At 35.1% G+C, this 16,935-nt stretch overlaps 1 protein-coding gene across 2 annotated transcripts in view; it reads left to right on the top strand.

Annotated features, from left to right (window-relative positions):
* The window catches only part of Ctdspl2 (CTD (carboxy-terminal domain, RNA polymerase II, polypeptide A) small phosphatase like 2), a 63,618-nt gene that overhangs the window by 32,189 nt on the left and 14,494 nt on the right, over positions 1–16,935 (top strand). For both annotated transcript variants that reach the window (XM_013010122.1, XM_013010121.1), the window contains exons 6-10: positions 289–367; positions 1,675–1,786; positions 4,845–4,931; positions 16,420–16,482; positions 16,586–16,665. In XM_013010122.1, coding sequence (XP_012865576.1) covers positions 289–367; positions 1,675–1,786; positions 4,845–4,931; positions 16,420–16,482; positions 16,586–16,665 — 421 coding nt within the window. The remainder of the gene's footprint in view (positions 1–288; positions 368–1,674; positions 1,787–4,844; positions 4,932–16,419; positions 16,483–16,585; positions 16,666–16,935) is intronic.

The following is a 16,935-nucleotide window of genomic DNA, read 5'->3' as shown; positions in this document are numbered from 1 at the left end:
TTCTTTTTGCTTATGTGGTGCTGAGGAATCGAACCCAGGGCCTCATGCATGCAAGGCAAGCGCTCTACCACTGAGCCACCTTCCCAGCCCTTGCCAGTTTGTCTTTGATAGTAAATTTTTACAGTTACAGCTATTTGTTACTAAATTGGCTTTTGAAAACTTTATGAATTAGTTGCATCTTTAAGTTAAAATACACAGGGCCTTGGGAAAGGTCTTTCATAGAAGCAATAAAAATGAATAATTCACTGAGTTAAAAAGTAACATTTTCTTTTTCACTTCATTTAATAGCACCAGTTACTCCAGAGAGTGGTTATTCATCAGCCCATGCAGAGGCCACATATGAAGAAGACTGGGAAGTTTTTGACCCGTGAGTTGATTTTCTGTTTGGTTTTGTTTCTTTTTTCATTGAAAGATTTATTTCATGGCATGGACATAGAACCAGCCAGTCATCAGTTCATCTTTAGCCTTCTTTCAAATATAGACAGTGTTAGGTATAAATAGATGAAATTCATCTTTCCTTAATAATTTTTTAACTTTTCAATGGTCCAAAAAAGATGTGCATTGAATTTTGATCCTCCCCAGCACCTCCAAGCCTCTTCCTCCTCTCCCCTTGTGGGGTTAACAGGATACAGATAGGGTGCCTCGCACACTGCTAGGCAGTGAGCTGCAGTTCCCAGTCAACCATGTGATCATAAGCGTAAACAACTAGTACTCCACACTGTCTAATTTATTCCCTAGTTATTCTTTCTAAGCGTTGATGTTGGCAGATTAGATCTATTAAATGCATTTTCATTTTAGGATTACATTTACCTTGATGGGTTTGTCACAAGTAAAAGAGGAAAATCTCTTATGAGCAATCTCTGACCTTGAGGGGTGAATGCTTTTAATACTGAGTTACGGAGATACTCAGGTGTATATTTTCACTTCTGTTCTATAAGCTTTCTTTGCTGGGTTAAATGTACTTTACTTAATTAACAATTTTTTTTAATCTTGATTTCATATACTGTGTTTAGAGATAAAATAGTCACTTAGGAATAGTATTTTTTTTCTCCCGTATGGGGAAAATTGTCTTTATTGTGATTTATAAAGTTTGTGAATTCTCTATGAGCTTTCACAATACAGTTATTTCTTCCACATCAGGTGATATTGTGCATTTTTTTACTTTTGCTAGTGTCAGCTGTTCTCTTTCCCTCTCATTCCCTCCCTTCCATTGCTTTCATTGAGTTGCGGAGTTCATTTTGATCAATGTCCAATGCAGCTGATGGGTTCCGCTGTTGTTCCCCTCTTCTGTGTGCTCCTCCTAGTTTCCCTCTGATGTGCACATATATTCCATATATGTGGTCAGCAGCATGGGGTCATTTAGTAATGATACGATCAGATGAGTGGAGGTCCTTTGTTTCTCGAGTCTTGTTTACTTTGTTGTATCTCTGGATTTAACATCCAGACCGTGTGCTGTTTGTCTCTGTTCTTGGCTTACCTCACTCAACATGATTTTTTCTAGTTCTATCCATTTCCCTGCAGATGCCTCCTTTCTGATGGCTGCATAATATTCCATTGTATATAGGTACCATATTGTGGCTAATTAACAATTTTTTTAATGGGCTGAATTTAGTAATATGTTTGAGTTTAACAAAAGGAGATGCGTTGAAATTTTCTTAAAATTTCACTTAACAGGTATTATTTCATCAAACACGTTCCACCACTGACAGAAGAACAACTCAACAGGAAACCTGCTCTTCCATTGAAAACAAGAAGCACACCAGAATTCTCCCTAGTTTTAGACTTGGTAAGCATATTACCTTCAGAGCCAGAGAGAAAAAAGAAGTTAAATTGCTTTTTAACAGTCTAACATGCCTAAAAGAAAGCAAATGATGAGTAGCCATCACACTATAATATTCTCTCTGAGTATTCTGAAATGTTTTTATAGTCTTAAGCTAGGATCCCTAGTTTGATTGGATTTTGCCTTCTAAGAATTAGATTTAAAGGAGTTTTCCTCTCTATATTCTTACCATTTTTTTTTGGCAGTACTGGGGATTGTAATTAGGGCCTTATGCTTTTTAGGTAGGCACTCTGCCACTTGAGCCACATCAAAACCCTTCTTTGCTTTCTTTTGTTTGTTTGCTTCTTTCTTTTCTTTTTTGGGGGGCCGCACACTTGCTAGGCAGGCACTCTCACTTAAGCCATGCCTCCAACTCTGCTTTAGTTATTTTTCAGATAGTGTCTTGCTTCTTGTTTGGGCTAGTCTTGGACTGTGATCTTCCTACCTGTGCCTACTATGTAGCTAGGCTTTCAGGCATGTGCCACGGTACCCATTCTTCCCTATATTCTTGAGACTGTTGTGATTATTATGATGATAAAGATCAAATTTAGGGCCTTGTACTAAATTCCAGTGCTTGCCTAGCAAGTTCAGCTATATTTCCAGCTTACATTATTTTATTTCCTTCCCAAGAATCTCTAATTTGAATAATTCCTAAATTTTAGATATTTTTTTTTATTAATAGAGTCAAAAACAAAGTTTCTTTTTTTTTTTTCCGGTTGTGGGGCTTGAACTCTTGGCTTGTGCACTGTCTTTGCGCTCTTCAGCTCAAGGCAAGTACTCTACCACTTGAGCCACAGTGCCACTTCGGGTTTTCTAGTGGTTTATTGTAGATAAGAGTCTCACAGACTTTCCTGCCCCGGCTGGCTTTGAACCGCACTGAGTAGCTAGGATTACAGGCATGAGCCACTGGCTCCCACAGCAAAGTTTCTTATCACTATTAAAGTCTTTCAGTATGCTCTCTTGATACGATTTTAAGAGTCTAACATACATGTCATTGTCCATAGCTGTTTTCTAAGCTTCTGGAGAAGCTGAGGTAGGAGGATAGCTTGAGTCCAGGAGTTCAAGGCCAGCCTGGACAATAAGCAAGGCCCTTGCCTGAAAAAATTTCTATATTTCATTATGAAATTTATATACCCTTGAGTCACAGGAGAGCTTTGAAAACTGAACGTCTCAAATCTTTTGCTATCCACATTTATCACCTACTTATGATTTCATATTAGCAAAAACGATGTCTACTGTCCTGTATTTAAAGATGTAATTTATTTCTCAGAAAATTTATCTTAAGGAAGAAGTCTTGTTGTTTCACTTGCTTGTTTTAGGTTTGAACTCTGTGCCTTGTGCTTACTAGTCATCTACTCTACCACTCAAAGCTGTCAGTCCTTTTTTTTTTGTCTGAGACTGGGATTCAAGTTCTTGTTTTTGTTTTTGTTTTTCTCGGTCATGGGGCTTGAACTCTGGGCCTGGGCGCTGTCCCTGCGCTCTTCAGCTCAAGGCAAGCACTCTTCCGCTTGAGCCACAGCACCACTTTGGATTTTCTAGTAGTTTATTGGAGATTAGAGTCTCAAGGACTTTCCTTCCCAGGCTGACTTTGAACTTCGATCCTCAGATCTCAGCCTCCTGAGTAGCTAGGATTACAGGCATGAGCCACCAGCGCCTGGCAGGGTTTCAAATTCTTGATCTATGCTTTTACTGTACCACCTGAGCCATGCCTCCAATCCCTCTTTTTTAGGGGGAGATTTCATTATTTCTTCTTATAGGACTCATACTTTTCCCCCTGGGCCAGACTGGACTACAATTCTACTAATGACTGGTATAGCTCAAACAAAATGTTAGTCCCCGTCCAGTAAGCAGGGTGTGGTAGACCCTATCATCCAGCTTAGGAAGGAAGCATAAACTGTAGGATTGTGATCCAGGCCAGTCTGGGCAAAATGCAAGACACTGTTTGAAAAACCAGTAGAGGAAAAAGGGTGTAGGGGCAGTCTCAACTGGTAGAGTTGAGCACACCCACTTAAACCATGCCTTCAAGCCCTAACTTGCAAAAGCACAAGGACCTGATTTCAGTCCCCAGTACTGCTCCCCTACCCCTAAAAGGGATTATTTAAAAGAGAAAGAAATTTCAGAACGGATGATTAATTTAGATTTGATATGTAAGTAGAAGATAAAATGAAAGTGATTTTTGCTCCATTTTGGTATTAGGAGTTGAAGTGGTCATATTAACCTGTGACCAAATTATTTTGAGTCTAATGTGAAGAGAAGTAATTTTATGGAAATAGGTAAAAATAAGCTGAAGAAGAAGTAGTAGAATTAGGTATGATTCAGTTCTAGGAAAGAATTGAAATGTGTAGTCTGGTATGCCACTAACAGAAAATAAAGCCAGGCATGGTGGTGCATGACTGTTATCACAGTGTTTGGGAAGTTGAGATAACAGTATTACAAGTGTATGGCCAGTCTGAGCTACCGCAAAAAGGAAGAGAAGGAGGAAGGGGAAATATTATGCATGTGGTTTGGGCAGCTGCAAAACTAAGAGAAGTGGTTCTCAATCTGGAGTCTGTATCAGAACAATAGGTTAGTAAAGATTGCTGAACTGCAACCCTTACTGAGTGACTCATTCAAATTGTAGCTAGAGAATTTTATTTGCATTTCCAAATACTTCCCAGATAATTCTGGTGTTTTTTGGTTTAGGAACTATACTTGAGAATCATTGACTTCAGAAAATCCTATCCTAAATTGCTATGCCACATATAGCATTTTAAAATTCTATGTAAGAATGAGTACGTTTTAAAATTAATGTTTTTGGTGATCATGACCACTTAAAATTATGATTTCAAGTGCTTGTATGTTTGTAATCCCAGCATTTGAAAGGCAAAGGCAGTATTGTGAGTTGGAGGCTGCTTGGGGCCACATAGCAAGGCCATTTCTTAAAGACACCCTCTCCTCTCCCCAAAAAATATGTATGGGTTTCTGTGTAAAAAAGAGACTTGAAGTTTAACTTAATGTCTTGATTTAATTTTTTTATTTTTTTAAGGATGAAACACTAGTGCACTGTAGTCTAAATGAGCTAGAAGATGCAGCACTTACCTTTCCAGTCCTTTTCCAAGATGTTATTTATCAGGTAATTAAATTTTTTTAAATTTGATATTTGGCCTATTAGTCATTGAACACATTGGTGTTCAGTGTGTTTTTCTGTAGACTTTCTAATGGATTTCACCAGTATTTTAATAGTCTGTAACACAATGTAGCATTGTGCTAGTTAGTTACATAAAAGAACATTCATTTATTACCAAAACCCCCCTGATTTTTTTACCTAGTGATATCAGCTACTTTCATAATCTTTGCCAGCAGGTGGAGGCAGAAGCACTGACATAGATCCCCCAAGAGGAACTTGCCAAGTTAACATCTGGTGTTTTTTTCATAAAGCCAATTCACTTAAAAAACAAACTCATTCCTTGTTGGTCACTTTTATTTCCTATAGGAGTTATCTGTAAAGTTAGTTTGTTGGACATACTTAATGTTAACCACAGAAATTCCAGACACTCTTCTAATTATTGCTTTATGTAAAAAAATTGGGTATAAACATTCTCATATATGGTGGTGAACAGTGATAGTGCAAAATGGTAAAAGACTCAAGATTTCATTGTGGATTGTGTTGGCCATACCTCTTTATGTTTAAGAGCTTATCATCAGAGTGACTTGTTAAATATATGTTTTGAAAACTTCATAGTGCCTTTTTGTGTTGGCAGTTTTTGTATTAGTATTGCCAGTTGCTGGGAAATTAGGCAAGAGTCTAAAAGTTTGTTGTTTGTCAAGAGGGAGCCATCCTGGGCATTAATACATTAATAAAGAAAGCTACAGAGCATTGATCATGTGAATAATGAAAAGTTCCTTGATTGTTTATCTGATCTTGATAGGCAGTTATCTGATCTTGACTAGCAGTTAGTGGTTTTAGTTTTCTTAGCAGATTTTAGTTGCTTTCTCATGGAATCATAAGATTTTAGAGATAAACAGAAGTTTGTTCTTCAGGGCTACTTTATTAAATAGTTCATACAGTAAACAAATCAGGAAGATTTATGTTAGCAGTAATTCTCAGTTTTAATTTAATCTAGATAGATTTTTAAGTACCTGAACTCTACCTTCATCTGTTTTATTTAGTAAACTTGATTTTAGTCCTGATATATAAGCAGGTGATGATTATATTTTTCTGTTCCTTTTTAACTGGTTAGTTAACTGCTGTAAGGCAAATGGTGTATTTTCAGCCAAACAGGTTGCTCTTGTTTAGTGCATTTCAAAGACAGGAGTCTACTGGAAATTGAATTTTATAGCAAAATAATGCTTCTCTTTTTAGTTCAGTAACTTGGTTGTTTTGTTGCTGTTTTTTTTTTTAATTAGGCTTTTTGGGGAGGTTGCATTTGAAAATAGTGGCTTTTAGTTCTTTGAATTTGGAAAGGAAAGATATTTGAAAAATACAGGTAAATAATGATTTTGACATTACTTCTTAGGTTTCCAGTTCAGGATATTTCTTACAGATGACTTTTGGGTTGTTCATGTAATTTTAGCAGAGAATTAGGGAAATTGGAATGTAGATTTGGTTTTTTTCTTTCAGTATAACCATAAATAGAACTTTTTTCGTATTACTTCCACCATTTCTGCCTTTAATTCTCTTCTTTTTAAAAGTTCTTTCTTTCATGTGGATCTGATAGTTGTCTTTTGAAAAAAGGCTTGTATCAGTACATATGATATTACTTAACAGTTATGTATGTACTGCATCTATTTTTGTGGAATTCTAGGAACTCTTTTTCCTTGTGAATTTTTGAGGTATACTTTCTTAATCTGAAAAATACGTGATCTAGCCACAACAGCAGTGAGCAGGAAGTTTGACTATTAGAAGATAGAGATGGTTGCATTTTAATATTATGACTTATTTACTACATCAAGTACAGACTTAGTTCACCTTTACTAAATTTTTGAGGTTGTCCATGGTTAATATTGGGTACATTCCCTTGGATTTCTAGTTTTGGCATAGTCATTCTACTTTTTAAAAATGAAGAACTCTTTGGGTTAGGGTTTCCCCAGTTTTTTCAGACCAGCAAGCTCCCTTTAAACAGGGAATGATGTCTTTTAAACTTTCAGTGGTGTTGTCTCCATCTGCTGGCAAAGAAGAAAATATACACAAGGGTCTGAGATGATCTAAGAGATTTTGGAGAAACCACATTATTAGGTAAGATGTAACTTACATATTTAACCACTGTACTATAATGTGGCCCACTTAAAGGTAGAAACTTGTAAGCTACTGTATATACTCTTATTAAAAATACTTTTTTGATATGAAATTTACATGACACAGCTATGACATTTATTTGTATATACAATGTCATTTCCATAGCATCCCCTCCCCCCACTGTTAAGATAGCATCAACTTCTTTATCTGACTCTCAAGATCAGATGAAGTGTCCTCTTATGACTTAATTTCACTTTTGTTTTATTCAAAACAATTTAAGGTATTATATTTATCTTAACAGTTGTATGTATCAAGAGTTTATAAACTTTCTACAAAAAGCTGTAAATATTTTTAAGGATTTTTTTATTGTTTCAGTTTGGTTTTTGTGGTAGTGGAATTTTGAACTCAGGAACTCACAGGTGCTAAGCAGGCATTTTACCACTTAAACCACACCCCAGCTTAGTATTTTAGACTTTATATTTCTATTGTAGCTATTTCTTTCTGCCATTGCAACATGAAAGTAGCTATAAATGAAAAAGTATTATATCTTGCTTAAACTTTACTTACAAAAGAAGTGGTAGGCTGTATTTGATCAACAGATTACAGTTTACTACATGTGATCTGATAATTATAAGAGTATATACTGTAAATTTGCATATTCAAATTATAAATGCAAGCAAATAATCAAATGTTAAATTCTTTGTACATGTTGAAAATTTAAATTAGATTAACAGTTTTCTTGTGGGCTTTCTTAGCTTTTTTCAGATTAAAGCTTGAGGAAAGTTTTGAGGTAGTCACTACTCACATTTAATGATTATCTGACTTCATGATATATATTCTTTTGGACTGATTAGTAGGAATAAGCTTGATTAAGTCAAGTCTTAAAATTTTCAAGCAGGGAGATTGAGACTGAAGTTACTATGTACTTAAATTCTATATCTTAGAGGATAAAAGACAATCCTTTTCAAATTAAAAGTTGATATATGTTAGTACTAACAATATAGAGATTATAGAGCATAAGACCAAGATTATAGTTTGTGTATATTGAGAAAAAGTCACTCAAAAGGAGAACTGGTTCTTTGGTAGGGAGGATATGGCATTCACAAAGGCAAAAAAGTATACTGTCTTTTGTTTGAATAGGTGTATCTTTTTTAACTGGCATTTTTTTTCCTGAAAATTACTTTATAATGAGCTAGTAGGAAAGCATTTATTCATAAAACTGTACAAATATATTTGATAGAAAAAAACAAGTGCATGATCATTTCCAATGCACGTGTTTAATCTTTATATATTTAGTTTATATTGACACATTGTCAGGAAATCCATCTCGTGGTGTTACTCAGTTAAGAGGTCTCCACTGTATTTAGTTTCTGTTCCTGCAGATCCACCAATTCAAGACTCTAGGTCATCTCACTCCCTCTTCCATCCAGAAGATGACTTCTATCCACAAGCAGGACTGAATCAAAAGACATTTTTCAATTAGCTCTTGAGCTGAAACACTTCCTCAATGACCTTCCTCTGTCTCCATCAAGAACTGGAGCTCAGTTTTTTGAAGATGTAATAGAGCTACTCAGCCCAAATGTGGCTGGTTGAAGACAAAAAGAAGAAACCTCATATGTTTCACCACAGTGCAACCAAACGTAACTGTGTTGTCCAACTCCTCATTCTGTAAAGTATGGCAGGGGCATCTGATTTTTGACTCTGTTCACCAATAAGCCTAGCCAGTCAGTGGCTTTCTGAAGATCAGTAAAATCAACAAACTTTGGGTCAGCTGTCCAGAAATCAGATTGTGGTAAGCACTCAAGGAGAGATAGGATCCTGTAGGGAGCTACTTGTAAAAGATGCTTTGTTTTATTGGTAGAGGTAGCTTTTGTGGGAAAGGTTGGGGGGAAGAGGTGGGTAAAGAACTCTGTTAGCAAAGCTGAGCCTTTTCCTATTATTATAGTTTGTTTTCTTAGGAATCTTATAGCTTAGGATAAATTTCATACTACAGAATAATAGAATTACAGAGTCTATCACTTCTCTACAACTTTTTTTCCTAGAAAAATTAACTTTATTTTTGCTCCATAAAGAAATAAGAAATTAAATGAAGAATTTTGTAGTACATACTTAACAGTAACCTAGAAGCATTTTGTTGTTGAGTTTCTTACCTTGAGCCACACCCTAGTCTGGTTGTGCATTTCATAATGCATAATTTTTGTTGTATAAAGGGTCATAGACCCTTTGTACTGATGATATTTTTAACAGGTAGAGAACAGTATTTTGATAGTTACTTACAAGTAAATATTAAAAGTAGTAGTTTAGAATAATTAAAAATGTTTCCCATAGTATAGTTAATTAGCAATACTTTTTCATACTAATTATGGTCAATTTTTAGGTTAAAAATACAAATGGAACTTACATCTTTCTACTTCTCAAAAATAAGAAAATATATTTCATAAAAAATTCTTTGTCTTAAATTTTTTTCTTTGAAAGTTAGGAACAGTTCCTTAAATATTCAACACCAGGGTGTGGTAGAGCACACCTATAATTCTAATACAGATTAAGGCCAACCTATCTCATAAACTCTATGTTTTTTTCTTTTCTTTTTCCTCTTACTGGGGTTTGAGCTGAGACTTGAGCTAGGCAGGAGCTCTATGACTTGAGCACTATCCCCAGTCTGAAAGTTCTTGTTTAACACCTGAAAATGTTTTATAAATTTAAAAGATATGACAGTTGATTACAAAGTATATTAAATTAGAGGCTTTATTACTCTTGCTTACTTAAAAGTGATCTTCATCATTTATTTATCTATTTATTTATTAATGGTGGGCTTCACTAGATCGTTCAGGCTGACCTCAAACTTGTAATCACACCTGTAATTACAGATGTGTGCCACTATGCCCAGTTAGAGTGATTTTAAAGGCAATATTTTTGTTTTATTACAATGACCACATTTTTCTTCTAAAATAAACAATATAAACATATCAGAAGTTTTGTATATGTATTTACATGTTCATATAAATCCAGTAGTCAATTTTTACTTGAACATTATCCTTCATTGATAACTTTTAATATATTATCTATTTGAACACATTAAGCTTTACTTATTCCACTTGAACTTTAGGAAAATCCCTTTCCAAATTGATTTCTACTCAGTAAAAGTAAGATGTATTTTTGGTATATTTTTCTTGGTTATTTTAGTATTTCCCTATTCATCCCCAGTATTCACCTACGAATACTACCCCACCCCCAGCATCCATCTATCTCTTATTAGAACTTTATGAAGCAAAAGATGACTAAAATAACTTGATAGATTATGAAACTGAGGTCTCTACAGGACCTACCTGAGCAACCTGCTTTCCTTGGAGAAAGTTTGGATTTGTTTTTACATTCTGCTATTGATAGCTAAGAAAATGTTAGCAAAGTCAAATGGGTAAACCATCTCCTAACATTTGGCATTTATTTTTACAAGTATGGGTCGTAACCAGAAGGAAGGCTTTTCTTGCTGTTGGATTGGGGTTGCTCTCATAGAATTATACTCAATCTAGTTAGCTTATAACTGACCAGTAGTGAGGTGGTTACTAATAACAGTTAATAGCTCTTGGCATGTTAAATGTGCTGGGAACTGTTCCAAATGCTTTACATGTACTAATGAATTCAATCCCCACAATTAGACTATGAGATATAAGTATTGTAATATCCATTTTACAGATAAAGAAAGTAAGGTGTACAGAAAAGTAGGCAAAGCCACAGAATCAACTGTGTATCTACTCATTGTAAATTTCATTCTTCAAAATACTAGTATTACTAGTTTTCTTTTTCTTCTCTTTTGAGACAAGGTCTTGCTATGTAGCTCAGGCTAGCCTCAAACTCTGGATCCTCCTCTTCCACTTCCCAAGTGCCAGGACTACAGGAATACACCAACCACCTTAGTAGATGGCATACTGTTGAATGGTTGAGATTTACGGAATTTATCCTTTTTCTTTCTCTTTTCTTTTTATTATTGAGATTAAACCCAGGACCCAGTGCATGCTAAACACTCACTGTACCCCTGAGGTGTATGAGCACTATAAATTTACATTTTTTATTTTATTGTCAAGCTGGTATACACAGAGGTGTTACAGTATATACATAAGGTAATGAGTACATTTTGTGTTGCACATTGTTACCCCCTCCCTCTGAGTTTACATTTTTACAACCTGTTTCTAGCAGGGTGCCAGTTACTCATGCCTGTAATCTTAGCTACTTGGGAAGCTGAGATCTGAGGATCATGGTTTGAAGCTAGCCTGTGGCTCAAAGTGCTACAGCACTAGCCTTGAGCAAAAAAGCTCAGGGACAGTGCCCAGGCCCTGAGTTCAAGCCCCACACTCAACAAAAATATACATATATATAAAATAAAACCTGTTACTATGATGCAGCAATAAGCTCAAAGGATACTGTGAAAAGAATATCAAAGATGTTTTTTCATGTTACAGTCATACTGCCTGGTCTTAAAAAATCATGCAGAAATATTGTTTATCTTTGGATGAGAGTTTTTGTTTTGTTCTTTAATTATTCTGTTATGACAGCAGATTAAGATTTGATAAAATAGTAAATTTCGTAAAATCACTTAGGTGAATTTGGCCCAAGAGAAGTAGGTTTTTTTCTGTTTTGTTTCTTAATGGTTCAGAGGTTTGAACTCAAGGCCTTGAGCTTATTGGGCTGGTGCTCTTCCATTTGAGCCATACTACCATCCCTGATTTTTTCTGGGTATGGAGCTTAGGAGACTTTTCTGCTTAGACTGGCTTCAAACTGTGATCTGCCAGGGATTACAGGCGTGAGCCCTTGAAGGTTTTTAACTTTACTACACAATATTTATAATCAGTTTTTAAGTGGATTTCTATTTTGATGGCTGATTTTATTAAATCTAATTATTAACCACTAATGGTGTTTTAGCACTATCTATAAAAGGAAATTATTGTTACCATGTATTCATATCAAGCAGTGTTATTGTATTGTTAATAATAATATTCTTGGGGCTGGGAAGGTAGCTCAGTGGTAGAGTGCTTGCCTTACATGCCTGAGGCCCTGGGTTCGATTCCTCAGCACCACATAAGCAAAAAGAAAAAAGCCAGAAGTGGTGCTGTGGCTCAAGTGGTAGAGTGCTAACTTTGAGCTGAAGAGCTGAGGGACAGCACCCATGCCCAGAGTTCAGGCCCCACAACCGGACCCCCCCAAAAAAAATAATATTATTCTTTTTATTGTATGTTTCACTGCTTTTTTGTATAACATTTGAATTTTAGTAAAATCAGCCCAGAACAGATTAGCTTCCTTATCACTATTTGTAGATACTATTTTTTTCTTTTTTTAATGCTAGTACAGGGGCTTGAACCCAGGCCTGGGCACTGTCTCTGAGCTTTTTGCTCAAGGTTATTGCTCTGTTACTTGAGCCACACAGCTCCACTTGTGACAGTTTTTATGGTTAATTGGAGATAAGAGTCTCACAAGACTTTCCTGTCTGGACTGGCTTGGTACTGTGATCCTCAGCCTCCTGAATAGGATTACAGGTGTGAGCCACCAGCCCCCAACTCTTAACATTTTATTATAAACTTTGACATAGGGCTGGGCTAGAATACTAAGTGCCCTGAGTTCAATTCCTAGTACTAAAAAAAAAATAAGTTTGTCATAATGTAAGTATTAAATCTCTACTCTTAAGGTAATAGTGAATGTTAAATTTGTATATAGTAATTATTATAGCATTATAGGCATTATAAGCTTCTGATGTATCTTTGAGCAAAGATTTGAACTATTTGATAATGGGAAAATGATGATTGGATAATTACTGTAGTTATGGAAAAACATGTATGCTGGACTAAAATGAATATGTTAATCTTTGGAAGACTATAGTTATCAATTTGAAGGATGGACAGTGGTTTAAACACATAATCATAGCTACCTGGGAGGTGGAGATTAGGGGATTATAGTTTGTGTCCTGTCCCCTCTTCTCCCCACCCCAAAATAAAAAGTTTAAAAGACTCTATCTCAACTGCCCTGTGGTACACACCTGTCATCTGAGTTATTGGGGGAAGCACAAGTGGAGAATTGTAGTCCAGATAGGTGAGCATGGCCATAAAGTTAAGGTCTTAGCTTGGAAATAACACAAAAAGGGACTGGTAGAGGGCCTCAAGTAGTGGTAAAGCGCATGTTTACCAAGTGCAAAGCTCTGATTTCAAACTGAATATCCTCTTACCCCTTCCACCCCCTCCCCAATTTTTTTTTATTTTAAATTTTGAAGGATGGTTGTTAGAAAATGGGATTGTAGGTGGCACAGAAAGAAATCTTTGTATGAAAGTACAGTTAGGACCTAGAAGGAAAACATAGTTTAACAGATTTTGATGTATTTAGAGGCATATATGTGTGTATGTGTTATCTGTTCCCTAACACAAAATGTAATGTTAGTCTCAAAATTAAACTCTATTATACATATATTTATTCATTTATTCCTAAAGGAGAATACAAGAGAATAATACGTCTTGACTAATATTTTCTGCCTATTATTGCCTTTTATATATCTAAGTGACTTAGACTCTCCTGGGCTTATTTCTGTTTGTGAGATTTTTCTCTTTAGAGCACAGGCAGAACTACATGCAGCCCTACCTAAGACCTGATGGACTGTTACTTTGTATCTTTCTGTATTTTTTTCCTATTATCCACCTTAATGCCTTGTATTTCTTACTCCTTCTGAAACATCAGTTAAAAGGTGAATCTGTTCTGATAATAGAAACGTTTACAGCCAATAGTCTTTTTGTTCTCTTGGTGAGGAAACAATCTAACAATATATCCCTCCATCTTTATTGCCACCATGAATCCTCAGTAAACAAATGCATTTTGAAAGCAGTGTTAAATTATATGATGTGTGTTAATATGTAAATATTGAGGAAGGGAGTTAGAACACATAGTGAAGTTACACTTTTGAACTAATCTGGAAGCCATTGAAAAAGTAACATTTCTTTTTCTTCCTTCTTTTTTTAAGTATTCCTCTTAACTCCTTTGCTTTGGTGTAAGGACTCCACTTCAGTCAGACCATTATGCATGATAGACAGACTTTATACCACAAAGCTATACTCCCAGCCTGTAAATGTCACTTTGGAACAAGTGTTCTACTTAGAGTATGTTGTGTAGTAGAAGTATGTTGTGAACACAGGAAACAAATCTCTGCTTATCTGTTTGCTATATAGAACAGAGATAATAAAAATAAGGGAAATATTTTTGCAAAAATGAAATTGTTTTGTTTTATCACAAAACTATTTTGAAAAGACCCAGAGTTTATAGGAATGATTTTCCCACTAAAATGTATTATATAAAAATCTACTTGGTTTCCCAAACAAAAAATGCTCCTGGGTTTTCAATCAAGGTTTCAAACTATGCAAAATAATTTAAGGTAAAATGTTAAAATGAATTACTGAATTACACAAACAAGAATAACTGAATTTTTTATGCATAATCCTAGATGATTATAGTTGGATATGGAGGATTTGGTTGTTTGCTAACAGTAGCAATATGTGGCTTGTTTGGTTTTGTTTTGTTTTTGATTGGTCAAAGAATTCAAATATGCCTGACTAGTTGAATTATAAATAAGTAATCTAAACTTAGAGATGGGGAAAGGATGATATTATTTATGTGATAACAATCATTCAAAAATAGCCTTTCAAAAGTGGTCAGTTATGAAAATTCAATAGTTGTACTTGTGTACCATGTAACCTTGATTCTGTTTTTGTCCTATATTGCCCAACCGTGGGTAGTTCTAATTTACTTAATATCTTTAGGTGCCTCCTCTATATTTGACATTGTTTTATGGGTTTGGGGCTTTGTAGATTATAAAGTTTGGCAAAATACCATCCTTTGTATACTTTTTCTGTTTTTCCATAAATTCTCTGGAACTAGGATTTTTGTCTTGGGGACATTTTGTGTTGATGCTAGAATTAAACTCCACTAAGGCTGAATTCGATTTATAGTCTCCACAGACTTCTGTTTTTTTGGATCTGGCTTAAGATATATGTTACTTTGAATTTAGAGTGACCTTTGAGTAGCATATAAAATTTGTCATTTTAGAAAATTTTGTTAGGAATACAATTTAGAGAAGTCAAAGTGTGTTGTAAGTAGTTTTAGTATTGTTCATGGCTTATTTCTGTGCTTTGTGAATATTACAAGGACAACAGTAAATTTTAGGCAAGAAGCTAAACATAGAAATAAGAAAATAAGCCAGTCACCAGTGGCTCACACCTGTAATCCTAGCTATTCAGAAGGCTGAGATCTGAGGATTGTGGTTTGAGACCAGCCCTAGGAAACTTTTATCTCCAGTTAACCACAAACGAAGTCAGAATTGCAGCTGTGGCTCAAGTGGTAGAGCACTAGCCTTGAGCACAAAAAAAGATCAGGGACAGTGCCCAGGCCCAGAATTCAAGCCCCTGAACAGGCAAAATAAAGTATACAAGGCAACATCTTAGGGGGAATATTTTCCTAATATAGTTGGTTTTGAAAACTGAGTTCATTTTATACTCTTAAGTAATATTAAATTAGTTATTAAATCTGAATCATTAAATATAGAAAAGTTTGATATTTAAAAATTGCAGTTATATTTAAACCCACCAATCCAGATATCTCCCTCTTGAATATTGTTTACCTTAATAGAAATATGGAATATAAAACAAAGGTATTTTTAGCAGGTGCTTGAGAAGAAATTATGAAGAATTAATGAGGAAGGTCATTGAGACAGGTCAGATTAGAGATGGACACATTGCTTGCCTAATTGGATGGATGCTACTGGCTGGAAGATGGAGCTGATTGGTGGATCAAAATCTCAGAGGGAGACCTTCAATGTTTAGTTTAAATGTTTATTAAAATTCCATTCCAATGAAGTACTATTATATTGTATGCATTTATTTACTTATTAAGAATGAAATGATCAGCCAGATTCCAATGGCTCATGCCTGTAACTAATCCTGTAGCTACTCAGGATGCTGAGATCTGAGGATTACAGTTCAAAGCCAGCCCGGGCAGGAAAGTCCGTGAGGCTCTTAACTCCAATTAATCACTAGAGAGCCAGAACTGAAGCTGTGGCTCAAGTGGAGGATCACTAGCCCTGAGCACAGAAAGCTCAGGGACAGTGCTCAAGTCCTGAGTTCAAGCTCCAGTACTAGCACACATACACACACGCACACACACCACAAAATGATCACTAGTTATGATTATTATCACATTAAAAATTATGTGAAATAATATTGGAATGACACTTAGGAAATATTTGTTACTTTAAAATAATGAACTTTTAAATTATAAATGCCCAAAGTTAAGAGTGTAACACATCTTAAAAAGTAGTTTCTATTATGTTTATTTCCTGAAAACTATCTTTATATTTCTTCAGGTTTATGTGAGATTAAGACCATTCTTCAGGGAATTCCTGGAACGAATGTCTCAGATGTATGAGGTAAGTGTGCTTAAACTCATTACATACGTATTTATATTTTGTTCAATGTAGTGCCCATATTTAGATCATGTATAATGATTACTTCTTTTCCCTGAATTTGTAGATCATTCTTTTTACTGCTTCTAAGAAGGTGTATGCAGACAAGTTACTGAACATACTAGACCCTAAAAAGCAACTGGTCAGGTAAATTTAATTAAGAAATAGTGGAAATGTCTGTCACACTGATCTATGAAATTCTTCTGATTCTATTTAATATTAATGGCCATTTTCAATTGGCTGTTATAGTAGAAATTTACTGTGTTGAATGGTGAAAGTTAGTGAATAATGAATTTTAAAGCCCCAAAAACTCTTTAAAAAGAGTTCCTAATTATAAAACTGCCAGACAGACGTTCTTTAAACACAAAGATGAAATGTATTTATTCACTGTGACATCTATATCCTCATTTCTTTTGG

The sequence above is a fragment of the Dipodomys ordii genome, unplaced genomic scaffold (assembly GCF_000151885.1).
Source record: "Dipodomys ordii isolate 6190 unplaced genomic scaffold, Dord_2.0 Scaffold11, whole genome shotgun sequence".
Lineage (NCBI taxonomy): Eukaryota > Metazoa > Chordata > Mammalia > Rodentia > Heteromyidae > Dipodomys > Dipodomys ordii.
Note: the sequence above shows the minus strand (reverse complement) of the source record. Positions and strands in the feature narration are given on the sequence as shown.